Here is a 17,505-nt window from a genome sequence, read left to right on the forward strand (position 1 = left end):
ACAATTGCTATACAAAAATTAATTTTTTTAGAATACTTTCTGTTTCCACCATTAGGGAACCACGGGAAATTGTTTTTGTAGGTCAAAAATGGTCAAATATCAGCAATTTCATGTGGTTCAACTTAATATTATGAAATGATGCAACTCTCTTTATGAGGGGTTACATAGGAAAGAATACATCAAACATGGATAAAGCATGAAAAACACGTTTTCAAGTATGGGGTAATGCTGCTGGAGGTTGTAGATGCTAATCACGTAAGACTGAGCAAAGTTTATGTTAAATATTGGCTTAAGTTATGCATAAAAACTGATGGGAGAGTTATGACAAAAAGCTCATAGTAAAAGAAATAGAGATGGTCCTCAAACATATGGAAAAATATTCAGCTTTGCTTTAAATTACGAGTATGAAAATTGAAATAACAAGATACCATTTATTCATGTATTGACAAAGACGTTCAAGTGGGACGGTGCGTGTTAAGAAAAATAGCCCTCTAATATGCTGTTGCTAGAAATATAAATTTCTACAACCTCTTTGAAAGCAGTTTGGCAATATTTATCAAAATTTTATATGCATTGAAACCTTAACCAAGTCAATCTAGGGATCTCTCCTACAGATAAACTTTCACATGTGAATAAAAATGTACATAACAAGGATGTTCACTGTCATATTATTCATAAAAAGCAAGGACTGGAAAAAACCCTAAATTTCCACAAGAAGAGAATTAGTTAAATAAATTATAGTGAATGCATATAATAAAACACTCTGCAGGCATTTTTTAAAAGGCTCATTGGAGCAAGGTGATTCTGGGTTCAAATCCCAGCACCACCATGGGCTGGCTGTTTACTAAAAGAGTTTCTTGCACATTAGTAAACCTGCCTAGAGTTCAACTTTTCCAGCATAAAGGTAAAATATACCTTTTTAAAAAGAATTAAAATAATGCATGCAAAGCCCTAGGACCATGCTTGCAAACCTAGATTTTAAAGAGAAAATGTCTTTATCTTTCTTGTGGTCCATAAATACTTCAGGGCTACTTTCTACAACTATCTTTTCTCTAATAAAGGCTATTATGTATTAACAGTAACAGAAAAAGGCTTCATAATGACAACATTGGGTCTGGCAAAGCAAAAAATGTACAAAAGAAGATCTATGTGTATTGATATCAAAAGATGTCCAAGATATATCGTCATGTGAAAAATACAAGTTGTAGAACTGTGCATGTAATTCTATTTAGGTGGTGAAAAAAGTTATATACTCATATATGAACAGAAAACTGCTATCAATGGTTATCCCTGGGGGATGGAATAGGGATCCAGGAGAAGAATTCTTTTCATTTCCTTTTACGCTGTTTGATTATTTTAAAGACATGAATATTCAACTTCTTATGATTTTTAAAACTATTTAAATAATAAATAAATCTTTACAATAAAAAGTTGCATAACCTGGGGCCAGCCCAGTGGTGTAGTGGTTATTAAGTTCGCTTCCTCTGCTTAGGCGGCCTCAGGTTCCCGGGTTTGGATCCTGGGCGCGGACCAACGTACCGCTTGTCAAGCCATGCTGTGGTGGCATCCCATATAAAGTAGAGGAAGATGGGCACGGATGTTAGCCCAGGGCCAATCTTCCTCAGCAAAAAGAGGAGGACTGGCAACGGGTGTTAGCTCAGGGCTGATCTTCCTTACCAAAAAGAAACCAAAAAATATTGCATAACCCAAACTTTACCATGTGCTCACATCTACTTAAATAGGCCCAATGTCTTTTCTATAGAAAATAATTATAGGTGCACTTGTGTGGCTTAAGTTATAAATGTAATGCTGTTTAGAACATGAGTTGGGGCGGAAGAGACAGGGAAGCCACGCCTTGTGGTTGGTGGATTCACAGAGCTAAGGTGTAAGGGTTTATCTCGGAAGCAGCCCGCTCACCGCATCCGTGTAGGTGTCCTCGGCCACTTTCCACTCGCCCCCGGGGTAGCGACTCTCGTTCTGATATACTTCATCCGTGAACTCCGTGTGACCCGCATCCGCCTCAGTCAGCAAGCTGCAGGCGAGGCTCGTGTTACCAAAGGAGAAATGGTAGCCGACAACCCCAGCTGTTTCCAATGGTCGGGAAACATCCACACTCTGGGCTGGTACCAGTTCCCGCCTCCCTCTACCCCTTTGGGTTCTCCACTCCAACCACCTCTTTGTACTAATAGCTTTTGACATTCCTTTGAAGAACGGGCCTGCTGGAACAATGAGACCTAAATTATCGAGAACTCCTAAATTAGCAGGGTAATTAGGGTGGAGACTGGGAAAACAGTGTTGAGGGCAGCTTCTGATAGGGACCTCGTGTTCCATATTCCTGTTTCAGTTCAGGGCTGTTCAGCTTTTTCTCAGCAAAACTCTTGGCTAACAGTTCAAAAGAATAAAGAGTCGTCCCCCTCATTCCCCCTATTTTTAAAAATGGAGTGGAGACAGTCTCATGAGGCCAAGTGTGGAAACTTTTACTCACGGCTTGTTTGGTCTACCTAACATAAACTGAAGAGAAGAGTTGAAATTTTCTGGATAGTTCCTAGGTAAACAGCCAAACCAGGTCATTTAAGACTCCAAACTCCATCTGAGCACTTAAGAAATCCATACTGACTCTCTGCCATGCCAGTTTTCCTCTTGGATTTGGAACTATTTTGACAACCCATAGAGGAAAGTATAGAGGTTCCAACTCTGATTTAAGTCTTCTGCCAAGTACCCACTCAAGCGAGGTTTCTTTTCCCTTTACCGTCTCTACGTCTTTTCCCCGCTGTATCCTCCCTGAGAATCAGGCACTGGAAAGAAATCAGAAAACAGTCCCAACCATTTGTATAAACTGGGCTCATTCGTCATGTCTCTGGGCTCCAGAGAAGGAGACTAGAAGACCTGGCTGCCGCCTGGGGTCCCATCCAGCTCTGACATGCTTTGACCATCTGTTTTCCAATCACAATGCCCCCTGCCTTTCCCTGTCCTCACTAACCTTCCTTCCTTCTGTACAACTCAAATCCCATTTCCCTTCTCCTTACTAGCAACCCCAACTCCATCCAAAGCAAGCTGTCATGGGCTAAAAGGAATCACGTGCAAACACTGGGTCTTAACAGACCAGACCCAGCACACTCATTCCCTCCTTCCCTAATGCCTATATGATTATAGGAAACAAACGTGGACAGAGAGAGCAAACCCTAGGGATTGAAATCCAACTTCACAAGCTTGTTTCTTCCTAACTCAAGTACGCTGTCATGAGGTGGGGAGAAGAGGGAGTTCTGGTTCTAATGCTGTTGGCAACACTCAGGAACCAGGCTTTGGTTTCCCCTAGACTCTCGGGGAAACGTGCTTGCCTCCCTCCACTGTTTCTTTTTAATAACAGTTTTGAGATATAATTCACATACCATACGATTCACTCATTTAAAGTGTACCCTCTACCGTTTCTTGCAGATGTTCCAGCGCAATAGTGGAGCGCTGGTTTTGGCGCCCAGGCTAGACTTGGGTGCCAGCCCCGGCTATACCACTTACGAGTTGTGTGTCTTTGGACAAGTTACTTAATCTCTCTAGGTCTCAGTTTCCTCATTTGTAAAGTGGAGAGAGTAGTATCATTGGGAGATAATTCTCTGTGAGTCTCTTGCGTTTCTACACAGAGGCCCCAAAACCTTGGTTACAGACTATCTTTTCAAGGATATTTATATGGGGAATAACTGTGAAAGACAGAGATAGTGTCTCTCTCCAGAGCAAAGGGCCAGCATGTTTGCTACCCATTATAAAAGATTCGGGTGCTCTAATCTCAGGGTTCCTCTCCTGTTATACAATCCACTGCATGGGCAAGTGCTATCTGGCCATCTCCGTGTTGCCCTGTGGAAACTAGGGCTCGAAAAACTAAAGCAAAGGCTGACACTCTGATGCAACTATTGCTTGTGTCTCCTGCCAGCATTCATGAAACTGTGGTAGGTGACCTTCTTAGCTTGCAAGTAGAATAAAAATCTCAAACCCTTCATAATTTTTGACACTACCTATTTTGTAGGGCTATAGTCTAGATTCAATAAGATGATGCCAGTGCTTAGCACACTGCTTGACACATTCACACATAATAAGTTCTCAACAACTGTTAGTACCAAGTGCTTCTTATATTTGTTTGTCTTATTATCGGACACTAAAGACATCTTTCAAGTTTCTATGAATTTGTACGGACTAACTTCTGCTCAGTGAGTATTATGTAAATATGATCAAGCATGATGATGGAGAAGATTCATTTAGCAATTTCTTGGGAAACGCTTCATTACTATTCTTTTTTCTCAGAAAAGGGAAAACTTACCTTCTTTCAGGATCAACTATCCAGTCTCCTTCCCATTCCCAGCCTTTTGGAGGCAAAAAGAATTCCCTCTTGAGTTTTATTTTTCCTGTGACATCAGAAAATTTATGACGACCCACTAATCCAGAAGTGCCCCATTTTCCAAACATAAGAGCTTGATTTTCATACTATTAAAAAAAAAATAAAATTGGAGAAACACCATCAGAGAGCAAGAAATAAAGCCAGCCCATACATTCTCAAGTTCATCTGAAACTTAGGCTAAACAGTGATAGACAGTGAGAAAGCTTATACTCAGAAGGTATGGACCTAACCTTCTATTTGGAGGTATGGCTCCAAATAGTTCTCTGAATCTAATCTTTTAAACACCTATAAAAGCCCTTAATTTATGAATGTGCAATCTTCTAAAAGTTTATTTGTAAGTCTACTGCCTAGAAGTTGGGGCACATTGCCCCACAGAAACAATCATATAATTGATGATACATTTTCCAGGCAGTCCACAAAGAACCCATCTGAAACATGAAGTTCATTTGAGCACTCGGAATTTATAGAGACTAAAAGTTCTGAGCCTTCATTCCCTCTAGAGTGCAGAGGTTAGACCAAGACCTTTCTGGAAGCGGGTTTAGTGGCAATGGCAGACTCTGGTTTACAGGGCATTTCTTTCTAAGCTGGAATTTATAAATCTACTATGGTCTGCTCTTCACTATGTCAACCATCAAAACGGCTGAAATTTGCTCGTGGCGAGTGTTCCTTTTGGGCCCAGGCTGAAATTTCCATTTGTCTGCTGATGAGCCCACTGAGATGATTTGCACAAGTGATGGGGAAGTTTTGGGGCTGAAAGAGGAGGGAAGAAATTTGAGTAGGGGCCTGATGAGGAATTTGGGTTCAAGCAGACACAATAGTGTCTGTCTCAGATATTGGCTCTGAGCCCAGAGAGGAGATGAGCTTCAGGCAGCAGCTAAAGGAGTTGTTGTCACAAGGGGTTGTGAGACTTGGGGCCATGTGCATGGCTCCTTTGGTTTCTAAGTGACAAGGACACAGAATGGAGGAGCAAGGCATTCCCACCACTTCTGTTAGAAGCCAATGCGGCTGTTGTAAAATCCAGGCAAGAACCTTGGCATGGACAAGAGGCCTCAGCAGCAGTGCAGATGGGAGTCTCATGTAGCTTGGAGGCTACAGCCTTTAACCAGCAGCTGTGGGGCAGGACTGTTAGGACATGTGAAGCACCTCAGAGACCTCCAGAAATCTGGGGGAAGGGGAGAATTGTGCAGAAAATTGAGGTCTGTTATTAGCAAAGAAAGGCAAGAACCAGTGAAATTTTCATCATTGTTACTAATGTGCCCCTACTGGTAGTCACAGGCTGTTGGAATCTGGGGAAACTAGTCACACGAAACAACTGAAATGCGTGGATCATCTCTTTGTGTGAGTTGAAACTCAAGTTAACCCTATGCAGAGAAGGAGCTGGAAATGGGAAATATTGGAAGGGAGCCCTAGACTGGTCATTCCCTGCTCAGTGCTAGCTTCTCTGGACTTAGCTCCAGTCACAGATTTGGAGGGTAGGTGGACACCAAGAAATCCTACAGGAATGCAAGAGCAAGCCTCTCCTACATGTGCCCTGATGCCCTCACTCCACACTGCCCAGTGACTGGACATCAACATCTGCCACTCAGGGCCCCCCTTGTGGCCTCTAGTACACTCTCTATTTACCTCCAATAGCACTTCCAAGACTGCACTGTAAGGATGTTGTGTGTATCTCCCACGTGTTTCATTGCTTCTCAAAGTGGTCCACTGATGCCCTATATTCACCCACACTGGAATCACTGCTGGTGCTAATCCCTAACTCAGCTACAGAATCAGAATCCCCAGGGTGGCCCTGGCAGTCAGCATGTTTAACAAAACACCCGGTTTTACAATCATTGCAACAGATGAGGAGATCCTTGAGGACAGGGCTTGGCTTCTTCACCACCTTCAGCATCTGCCTCAGTGCCTGGCATAAAGCCACCACTCCATAAAAACCTGGATGGATGGATGGATGGATGGATGGATAAATTCTGTTACCATGTATTTGTTTATTCATAAATATTTACAGGAACCTACTACATGCCAGGCACCATTAAATGAATAAAAAGTAAAAATAAAAGATGGCCATGGGTATTCTTGCCCAGCAAGCAGCTTAGAACCACAATCCTGAACCAGTTGTCAGGTATAGTGGTGGGTAGAAGGAACACATTTATGAATTAGCTAGAATGAAGATAGTCTTCTTCCCATTTATTGAGTAGGAAGGCCCATCTGTAGAAGAATGGAATTCATATAATAGTATACAAAAAATTAGTATATAAAATAACAAATAGTTATATATATTTAACTATATATATTTAACTATATATATATTTAACTATATATATATTTAACTATAACAAATAGTTATTTTATATGTATTTATTATATATATATTTATACTTGTTATAAAAAAATTAAAATAACTTTACTTTTGGCTGTAAAAGTGTATAAAAATTATTTTCATTGGTTTAATTGTAATGAAACTTTTAATTAACTAAGTGGATATTTAACTCAGTGAAGATTTTGCAAACTATCTCTATTGCTTTTGAAATATTCAGATAGCATTTTCTTTGCCCTTGGGCAAACTCATCTGAGGCTTCCCCTAAGTGGGGAATGAGTCTTCTGTGGTTTAAAGACTCGACCCCAAGCAGGCCTCTCAAGGTCTGCACCTCTCAAGTGCCCTCATTCCCGGGATGTTTGTGTGTGAATCACTCTGGTGTGACCCAATCTTTCCCTATCCCCTTAGGTTAAGGCCCCTTGGATGGGATTTTAGGTAGTGGTGATGGTGTGGTTGTTTTTGATATGTGAATGTTTTCCCTAAAGACAAAAAGTAAAAGCACCCCCCACAAAGAGGAAAAGATAGCGATATCATTAAATGTACCATTTCAGCAAAGACGGTGAAGTTTCCTTCCGCGAAGCTATTGAACTTCTTCTCAACAGCACTTAAGCCCAGCCAGATGTTCACTCGCAGCTCCACAGGCACCTTTGGTCCATTGTTTTTTTCCTGCGGATACTGTGAGATGCGCAGTAACATGACACGGTATGCTGGGCACAGCACGGGCTGTGACATTAAAGTTCAAGTAAAAAGCAGACTGAACGTCTAATCATTGTTCTCACCGATCTAATTTTATGTCTGCATAGTTAAAATATTTCCAAATGACCCTACAGCAAAGATTAAAATAACAACCAAAGCAGTGGTTCTCAACTCCATAACTAAAGCAGAGCCATTCAAAGTACAAGATAGACCAGTGGGTTTTAATACAGTGGAGAATGAAAAGTTCATTGATAAGACTTCAGATTCCACGCTGCAATGAATCTTTTAAAAGCTACCACTTGTTGAGTTTGGTGTTGTATCAAAGATGAGTATCCACAATTATCTAAAAATGTTATTAAAATACTTCTCCCTTTTCCAGCTACACATCTGTATGAGGCCGGATTCTCTTAGTATACTTCAACCAAACAACTTATTCTATCAGATTAAATGTAGCAACAGATATGAGAATCCGGTTATATTTCTGTGAAGCCAGACATTAAAGAGGTTTGCAAAACTGTAAAACAGTATCACTCTGCTCTCTGATTTTTAAAGAAAATACAATTCTATTTTATAAAAATATGTAATTTATGTTAACATGTAATGAATTTATTATTGTTATTTTAAAATAAATTAATAAATATTTTTTAATGTCTCAATTTTCATTTGTATTACAGTAAATATTAATAGATATTACCCACATAAACAAAAGCTCCCTGAGGTCTTCAATAGTTTTTGCAAAATTATTTTTTTCTATAAAGAGGTCCCAAGACAAAAAAAAAAAACCCCACTGAATTAAATGACTCCCTAAACTGATAATGAGTATTAACAAAATCAATAAACATATAAAACATTCTCTTAAAAGCATTTTACTGTTTATCCACTGAGTTCTAAAACCTAACACAGAGAATACCACTTTGCCTTCTCTCCCACCCGCTGTGAAGTTTTATTTATTAATCAGTTTGCTTCCACCCACTGCAGAGGTCAATTATAATTGTGGTTCTATCTTAAGAAAAATTTATTCCACCAAGAGATACTTGAAAGAAGATAATCACTCTGGTTCTATTTCACTCTCCTGATTAAAGAGCAAGGAGTACATTTATTAAAAGTTAGCAGGTATTTCCTTGTTTTAAGAGAACACTCTCCCCTGACAGCTTTTTCTCTTCTTGATTTTTCTTCCCCTCCCTCAAATCCAAAGACCTCGGTTGGGGTCGGCCAGAGGGAGGGATGTCCAACATGGAGCTGGGAACTATTCCGCTCTCTGGTTTCAGCTCCAGGCCCTCTTTTAGTTCTCCTTCGGCACTCACAGAGCAGTTCTTAATCCAGGGTCCTGGGATGGACTTACAGGTTCTATGAAGCGCCTGAATCATTTGCAAAATATTGGATGCATGTGAGATGTGCAGTCTTCTGGAAGGGAGGGCCAGTAGCTGTCATCGGGTGCTTAATGGAGTCCATGACTCTAAAAATGTTCAGAACCCCTGCCCTAAAGTAGTAATTCTCACATTTTGCAATTTGATTAGGGCAATAGATTCCATGGACTGTCCATTTGTCCACTTTTTTCCTGCTTCCCAAATGCTCGCTAGAAGGGAAGGGGAGAAAGGCATTGCTTTTGCACGTGACATTAAAAGCAAGTGGAGGGCTGGCCCTGTGGCTCAGCGGTTAAGTGTGTGTGCTCCGCTACTGGCAGCCCAGGTTCAGATCCCGGGCACGCACTGACGCACTGCTTCTCCGGCCATGCTGAGGCCACGTCCCACATACAGCAACTAGAAGGATGTGCAGCTATGACATACAACTATCTACTGGGGCTTTGGGGGAAAAATAAATAAATAAAAAGAAAAGGAAAAAAAAAAAGTAAGTGGAAAATTCATGGCAGAAAGCAAAGCATTCACAATGCCATGTTAATATTAGTGTCACAAAGACCTTTACGGGAAGTGACCTTGATTGAATGCCCATAGACCTTGGATTTCTCTCTGAGAATTACTGGCCCAGGGGAAGGGGCCAGAATGAGCTGGAATTGATCACGATCACCCCAGCCATTCAATGACTGGCAGATTATAAAGCAGCCCCTTCTCGGGAATATGGATTTTGCATTTAAGTATTTCACATTACACAGTGATAAAGACTTACCTTGAGAAAGACGGTTTGAGTTTTCCCACAGTATTTCCCACACGCATTCTCACCACTGGTGGAGTATAAAACCTGATGTGCAGGAATGCGCGCATAGGCTAGTCTTTTCTCTCCCCGGATCATCCAGATGATAATGTCAGGCATGCTATTCTGCGGCTGGTCGCGTGGGTGGACGGAAAAGGAAGCAAAGCTAGAGTTAGTCCAACTGCAGAAGGACTGGAGACCCTGCAGCTGGACCCTCAGGTCTCTTCTTAGCAAAGAAGCCCTGTGGTTAGGGCTCTGTCCAAATTCCTGAGTCTCACATCTTCTAGGACCACACTGTGAGCCTGCAGGGCTGGGAGGCAGGCTGTACCTGGCCAAAGAGAATACTAGAGGGAAGCAGAGGGGGAGCTTCACCTGCCAAAAGCCCTACCCACACAGCTCTGAGAGGTATTTTAGGAAATACTCCCTCTTATCTCCCCCATCGTTTGAAGAAAGGCATCAACAGCAAAGGATTATAGGTTTCATAGATTTCACAGGATACAGACAGAGCATCTCTGTCTCACAATCTGATATTTGCCAAATCTGAAATACTAATTTAGTTTTTAAAATCCTCTTTTTTTCTGATTATAAAGTTGATATAAGTTCACTGTTTAAAACTTTGAAAGTACCAAAGCATAGACAGTAGAAAATAAAAATTACCTGCATCATGTGTGTTTTTTCAAATGTATTTCTACTCACAAATATATGGCCACTCACCCCCCAATCTCTGGAGGTTGGCAGGAGGGATCTTCTACCCCCTGGTTCTTCCACTCCATAGAGGTTAATGGCAGCCAGCATTTAGCCTCACTAGCTGTGTGCTCCGCACTGTGCTAAGCCCTTTAGAATGGTCATCTTCTTCAATCTTCACACAACAATGCTGTGAAGTACTACATTTATCTCTATTTTACAGATGGAGTAACTGAGGTGTGAATACCTTGCCCAAGGTTACACACAGTACTGCCAGGATTCAAAGCCAAGTCTTCCCAATTCCAACCAAAAGTGGCATTTTAATCCTCTGTACTACACAGATCTGCCACTTTATCACTCTGCTTTAAATATTCTCTGACTGTACCATGATAATAATAATGATTTGTCCCCTTTGAAGACCTTTCCAGGACCACCAACTCAAAATTCTTCTCCTGCCCTGACTTCAGTAACATTCACCCCCATTACCCATTAGCATCCCCAGCCCAGTAACTCCTTGACTTCATCATCCATCAGATCTGCTCAATATCCAAGATAACGTACTAGATTTTCCTACCACCACCTCTATCCTTGCTATTCCACAGAATCCCTCTTCCATATCAAGTGATGTTCATGCAGTTTAAAAGTCCTACCTCTTCCGTCAGTTGTATTAGTTTATCAAGCCAGTCCTCAATTTCTGTTAATGTGGACGCCTCTGTGGCCTTAGGCCTCATCCTTATAGCTGCCTCATGGATCTGGGAGAGAGATCTGGATCGCAACTTTTGGATCTGAGTATCAAGAATTGTGACATTAGGTTTTCCTTCCATGAGAGGTAACGTGTATCTAAAAAAAAGAAATGAGAATTTGAAGAATAGCTTTTTAGGCTTCAGAACTGTCAAAATCATTTATGTTTGGTTTCCATCTTGCAAACCACACCAATTTCCTAACTGACTCCACAAGCATGGGCTGGTTTAAGCTGAAGTTAAGTGTGTCTGGCACTGGCAGAGCAGACCTGTCAGACAGACTCTCCCAACTCTCATGAGGAATGCAGGGGGATTAAAATTCCAAAGCAATTCCTTGGGTTTGACCCAAGGCCCATGGAGTCACTGGAAAGAAGATGGAAATAGTAGAAGCAGTTGGGAGAAACTGGCCTTTCCTTCTTTGGCTTCCTATAATCACTGCATAGACCCACAAAATGATGGAAGGGGAAGGGAAATTAAAGATCATTTAGCAGGAGGGTTCTTAACTCGGGGACCACTCACCCCTAGGCAGTCTGTGGGTGGGCCTCAGGAGGCCTGTGAATCCCTGGAACTTACAAAGGAAAGTGTATGTCTCTGTTGACATGCAGTGTCAGGTAATAACTTAGAACACAGGCTTTGGAGCCGACTATCTGGGTACAAATTCTGGCTCCACCATTTACTAGTTCTGTGATCTTGAGTAGTCACTTAATCTCTTGTTTTCCTATCTTCAAATTGGGAAAATAATATCTACTTTTTAGGATTGACGTGAGAAGTAAATGAATTAATATATGGAAAGTATTTAGAGCAATGCCTGTCACCATCATCATCTCATTGTTGTCTCCATTACTGTCATCATCTCAGCAGATATTCCAAGGGGCCCATGAGCTTCCAAAAGGTTAAGAACCACTTATGTTGGCCAAGGTCTCATTCAAAATGAAAAGTCTAGAATGCTGAGCGGGGGCCAGAATTAGCCTTCTTCTGCCAGGGCTTCCCTCTCACCACAGTGGCTGATGGGAACACAGGGTGAGGTTGTCACCAATTCCAGGAAGTTCTACTCACATTGTCTCTATCTAGAATTTCCATTGGTTTGAATTTCACCCAGCTTCTTAAATGAAGGAAATCCTAGCATGACTTCCCTCAAACACAGATTTCCTGTTACATGAAGTTAAAAAAGATTCCAATTTGATTCTTCAAAAACACTTAAATAGATATATCTGTGTCTTGCTCAGCAAACCTTAAAATTCACAGACATTTTCTACAAGAAAGGTATTCCCAAGTGTTTCTGGTTAGTTATATTAGTAATGATGCCAGTGTTTTGGAAGGATTAAGTCCCCAGAATGATTCTTTGAGGCAAAAATACATACAGAAGCTTTTAGCTCAAAGTCACATGTGACACCTTCAATAAATAGATCTTGACTGTGTGAAACATGTAGCAGAAGTTGCACTGGCAAACCCAACTCTGGGCATCAGATGCATCATTTCACCTCTGTGGGCCTCTGTTTTCTCATCTATAAAATAAAGAGACTGGAAGAGATGAACTCTTAGGACCCAGATTTAAATTCCCTGAATTTAAACAAGCGCCCAGCAGTCCTTGGACCTCAGCTGCATTTCAATTACCTAGCTAAACCACTAGGAGGCACAAGAAGACAGGGAAACAGGGAATTAGCCCAGAAGGGGAAGAACTCCTGTGGTTCTTGCGGCTTATGAAAAGTATTCAACATGCTTTTCTTTTAGAACTTCCCTGTCTACTGCTTTATTAGCCAATATTTAAGATGAGTTTGGGATGAATCACTTCCTCTTTGATTTCCAAATGCCCAGCGATCTGAGCTGTTTCCCCAAGTCACAGTTAGGAAAGGTTCTCTGGCTCAAGTCAGATCTACTGGCTTCACCAGAGGGGGCTTGGTCAGAGTGTGCATTAGGCATTCAGTAAAACAGCAAGTAAAAAGGCTGTTCCTAAAAATTTGTTTATGATTTAGGAACTGTTGTTCTGAATGGTAAAATCGACGCTCCACCCCCAGATGCCATTCTCTGTGGGAGCCAGGAGTCACCTTTCTTGGGGCCAGGGGCATAGAAGGATCGATGGTAGGCAGAGGCACAGACCTGCTCCCTCCCCCACGCCCCCACCCCTTGCCTGAGGCTGCACTGAGAGGTGCTTCCCGGAGTGGGGCCTCAGCCGCCCTAGGCTGCTTTAGAATTGGCACCGATCAGCAAGTGGAGGTTTTCCTGGTGGTGATTCAGACTCCTCCTAGTGACGGCCTTGTGAGAAGCCTAATTCAAATTCATTTTTCAGGCAAACACAAGAAACAGTTGTAGAGGCTCTTTTAGTCTTATAGTTTAGGGAGAGGAGTATGGCTGGGAACCTTGAGATGTGATTAAAATCAGTATACCTTGTGTCTTCTATAACTTCATCGATCAGCTTCAACCACATCTCGGCCAACTGGTTTGCAGGAATTTTACCTTGTATCCCTGATTTTAGAGCCTCTATGTTTGATCGCTGAAAAATTTGAAAAGAGAGGAAATAATTGGTAATTATGCCTTATGCCATTATACCCAGTAAAGGTTTAACTTTTATTTTCAAGAAAAAACACAAAAAAGACTTAACAGAAAAATCAGAAGCTTTTTTTTTTTACATTTAATAATGCTCACCATAGCTTAGTACTATTTTTCTTCAAAATGCAATCAACACTGATATGTTTAAGTAATAAGACAACCTTTTCATATAGCTTTGACCTTTGAAACCATGTAAATATTTTATGTACTCAAAAAGTAAATAAAATAAAACCAACAAGGATGGGGAGAAGAAACTCTAAAATGGAACATAAAACAGAAACAAATGAACCTAACTATATTTCAGATGAATAACATAACTACACTGAACTAACCCAAGTAACTTTTGAATATAATATTTTGACTATATACCCTCCATTTAAAGGAAAAAAAAACCCATAAACATATCAAACTCTAATTAGGTTTGTTTTTTCGCAATGGTTTATCTATGGATTTTAGTATTGAACAAATGAGTAAATATACTGAGGATAATGGGAGCCTGGTTTCTCACTGTTGAAGAAGGCAGTTGTAAATATAGAAATGAAGAAGACTAGAATAAACTCTGTGATATTAGAATGGAATTGGAGTTGTCCTTATAAACTCTGCTTTTAGTATATTGATAGATATAGAAATAAACATACATATGTATATATGTGTGTGTATGTTTGTGAGTTTGCCTGCTGAGAAGGCCCAGAAGCAATGACATCTAAGTCATAGTGAGCGCTCTAACACTCAGATCTTGTTTTTTAACATCACCTTCCCACTAAAAGGAACTAGGGCTCCTTGGAGAAGTGGTGATTCCAGGGCTGGAGCAGGGAAAATACAAGATAAGCTCAGAACATATTGTGTCACTTTGAGCATCTGCCAACAGATAGACTGAGGGAGTGCCCACGATGATTATCAAAAGTCCTGATCATGGACTGCCATCATCCCGTCCAGATTAGCATGGAATTAGGACAGGTTGGTCAATGGAGAAAGCTGATGAGAAGAAGTAGGATGGAAAAAGCTGACGAACACCCAAAACATAATTAGAATAGAGGTGTGACCAATTCTCCATCAACTCCCTTGAGATGGAGGATTGGAAATCAATACCACAACTACATTGCATATCGATTGTAGCTTTATTATGTAAACAATTATGCTTAAATTAACTTAAACCTACGATTCTCCTTCAATATTGTCTTTATAACATAAAACAATATTTTGACACTTTGCCATGGAGTCTTAGATCAGTTATATTCCAGGACGCCCACGTCTTGGTCCAGCCCTGAAAGAGGTTGGGTCTTGGAAAAAACATTAATACTAATATAATTTAGATATTAAAACACTAATACCAGCATACAACAATACGTTAAAAAGATTATACACCATGATCAAGTGGGATTTATTCCAGGGATGCAGGGATGGTTTAACATTCGCAAATCAATCAACGTAATACACCACATTAATAAAATGAAGAACAAAAATCACATGATCATCTCAATAGATGCAGAGAAAGCATTTGACAAGATACAGCATCCATTTATGATAAAAACTCTGAATAAAATGGGTACAGAAGGAAAGTACCTCAACATAATAAAGACCATATATGAGAAACCCACAGCTAATATCATCCTCAATGGTGAAAAACTGAAAGCTATCCCTCTAAGAACAGAAACCAGACAAGGATGCCCACTGTCACCACTCCTATTTAACATAGTATTGGAAGTCCTAGCCAGAGCAATCAGGCAAGAGAAAGAAATAAAAGGGATCCAAATTGGAAAGGAAGAAGTGAAACTGTCACTATTTGCCGATGACATGATTTTATATATAGAAAACCCTAAAGAATCCACCAGAAAACTTTTAGAAGTAATAAACGAATATGGTAAAGTTGCAGGATACAAAATCAACATACAAAAATCAGTGCATTTCTGTACACTAACAACGAAGTAGAAGAAAGAGAAATTAAGAATACAATCCCATTTACAATTGCAACAAAAAGAATAAAATACCTAGGAATAAACTTAACCAAAGAGGTGAAAGATCTGTACACCAAAAACTATAAAACATTTCTGAAAGAAATTGAAGAAGACACAAAGAAACGGAAAGATATTCCGTGCTCTTGGATTGGAAGAATTAACATAGTTAAGATGTCCATATTTCCTAAAGCCATCTATAGATTCAATGCAATCCCTATCAAAGTTCCAACAACATTTTTCACAGAAATAGAACAAAGAATCCTAAAATTTATATGGAACAACAAAAGACCCCGAAGAGCTAAAGGAATCCTGAGAAAAAAGAACAAAGCAGGAGGTATCACACTCCCTGATTTCAAAATATACTACAAAGCTATAGTAACCAAAACAGCATGGTACTGGCACAAAAACAGACACACAGATCAATGGAATAGAATTGAAAGCCCAGAAATAAACCCACACATCTATGGACAGCTAATCTTTGACAAAAGAGCCAAGAACATACAATGGGGAAAAGAAAGTCTCTTCAACAAATGGTGTTGGGAAAACTGGATAGCCACATGCAAAAAAATGAAAGTAGTCCCTTACCTTACACCATACACAAAAATTAACTCCAAATGGATTAAAGACTTACATGTAAGACCTGAAACTATGAAACTTCTAGAAGAAAACATAGGCAGTACGCTCTTCGACATCGGTCTTAGCAACATCTTTTCAAACACCACATCTGACCGGGCAAGAGAAACAACAGAAAAAATAAACAAATGGGACTACATCAAACTAAAAAGCTTCTGCACAGCAAAGGAAACCATCAACAAAACGAAAAGACAACCCAACAATTGGGAGAAGATATTTGCAAACCATACATCTGATAAGGGCTTAATCTCCAAAATATATAAAGAACTCATGCATCTCAACAACAACAAAACTACCAACCCAATTAAAAAATGGGCAAAAGACCTGAACAGACATTTCTCCAAAGAAGATATACAGATGGCCAACAGACACATGAAAAGATGTTCAAAATCACTAACTATCAGGGAAATGCAAATCAAAACTACAATGAGATATCACCTCACACCCGTCAGAATGGCTATAATTAACAAGATAGGAAACAACATGTGTTGGAGAGGCTGTGGAGAGAAGGGAACTCTCATACACTGCTGATGGGAGTGCAAACTGGTGCAGCCACTATGGAAAACAGTATGGAGATTCCTCAAAAAAGCAAGGATAGAACTACCATATGATCCAGTTATTCCACTGTTGGGTATTTATCCAAAGAACTTGAAAACACCAATTTGCAAAGGTACATGCACCCCTGTGTTCATTGTAGCGTTATTCACAATAGCCAAGACTTGGAAGCAACCTAAGTGCCCATCAAGGGACGAATGGATAAAGAAGATGTGGTATATATACACAATGGAATACTACTCAGCCATAAGAAATGATGAAATCCAGCCATTTGTGACAACGTGGATGGACATTGAGGGTATAATGCAAAGTGAAATAAGTCAGAGGGAGAAGGTCAAATACCGTATGATTTCCTTCATTAAGTAGTAGATAATAACAACAATAAACAAACACATAGGGACAGAGATTGGATTGGTGGTTACCAGAGGGGAAGGGGGGAGGGAGGAGGGTGAAAGGGATAATTCGGTACATGTATGTGGTGATGGGTTGTAATTAGTATTTTGGTGGTGAACATGATGTAATCTATGCAGAAATAGAAGTACAATGATGTACACCTGAAATTTTTACAATGTCATAAACCAATGTTACTGCAATAAACAAAAACTTAAAAAAAAAATTAAAACAAAACAAAACAAAACAAAAACACTAATACCAGATGGATTTTATCAGTACTTGATAGAAGTAACTTAGTATCTTTGATTTAATTGGAAATATCCCAATCACGTCCCCCTTGTCCTCATCAATGTCATCTAGATGGATAATCACAGCTAACATATCCATGGTGTTTCCACCAGAGGAAACCCCACAGCCTCCAAACAAGGAAAGTTCCTCTAGCCTACGGCAAGAGTG

General features: G+C 40.2%; 1 protein-coding gene across 4 annotated transcripts in view; it reads right to left on the reverse strand.

Annotated features, from left to right (window-relative positions):
- MYOF (myoferlin) overlaps positions 1 to 17,505 on the reverse strand; it is a 156,792-nt gene that overhangs the window by 47,437 nt on the left and 91,850 nt on the right. For all 4 annotated transcript variants that reach the window (XM_058543549.1, XM_058543550.1, XM_058543548.1 and 1 more), the window contains 6 exons: positions 13,351 to 13,457; positions 10,877 to 11,066; positions 9,519 to 9,674; positions 7,242 to 7,373; positions 4,307 to 4,470; positions 1,918 to 2,032 (listed from right to left, as the gene is read on the reverse strand). In XM_058543549.1, coding sequence (XP_058399532.1) covers positions 1,918 to 2,032; positions 4,307 to 4,470; positions 7,242 to 7,373; positions 9,519 to 9,674; positions 10,877 to 11,066; positions 13,351 to 13,457 — 864 coding nt within the window. The remainder of the gene's footprint in view (positions 1 to 1,917; positions 2,033 to 4,306; positions 4,471 to 7,241; positions 7,374 to 9,518; positions 9,675 to 10,876; positions 11,067 to 13,350; positions 13,458 to 17,505) is intronic.

Source organism: Diceros bicornis, chromosome 6 (genome assembly GCF_020826845.1).
Source record: "Diceros bicornis minor isolate mBicDic1 chromosome 6, mDicBic1.mat.cur, whole genome shotgun sequence".
NCBI classification, from domain to species: Eukaryota; Metazoa; Chordata; class Mammalia; order Perissodactyla; family Rhinocerotidae; genus Diceros; species Diceros bicornis.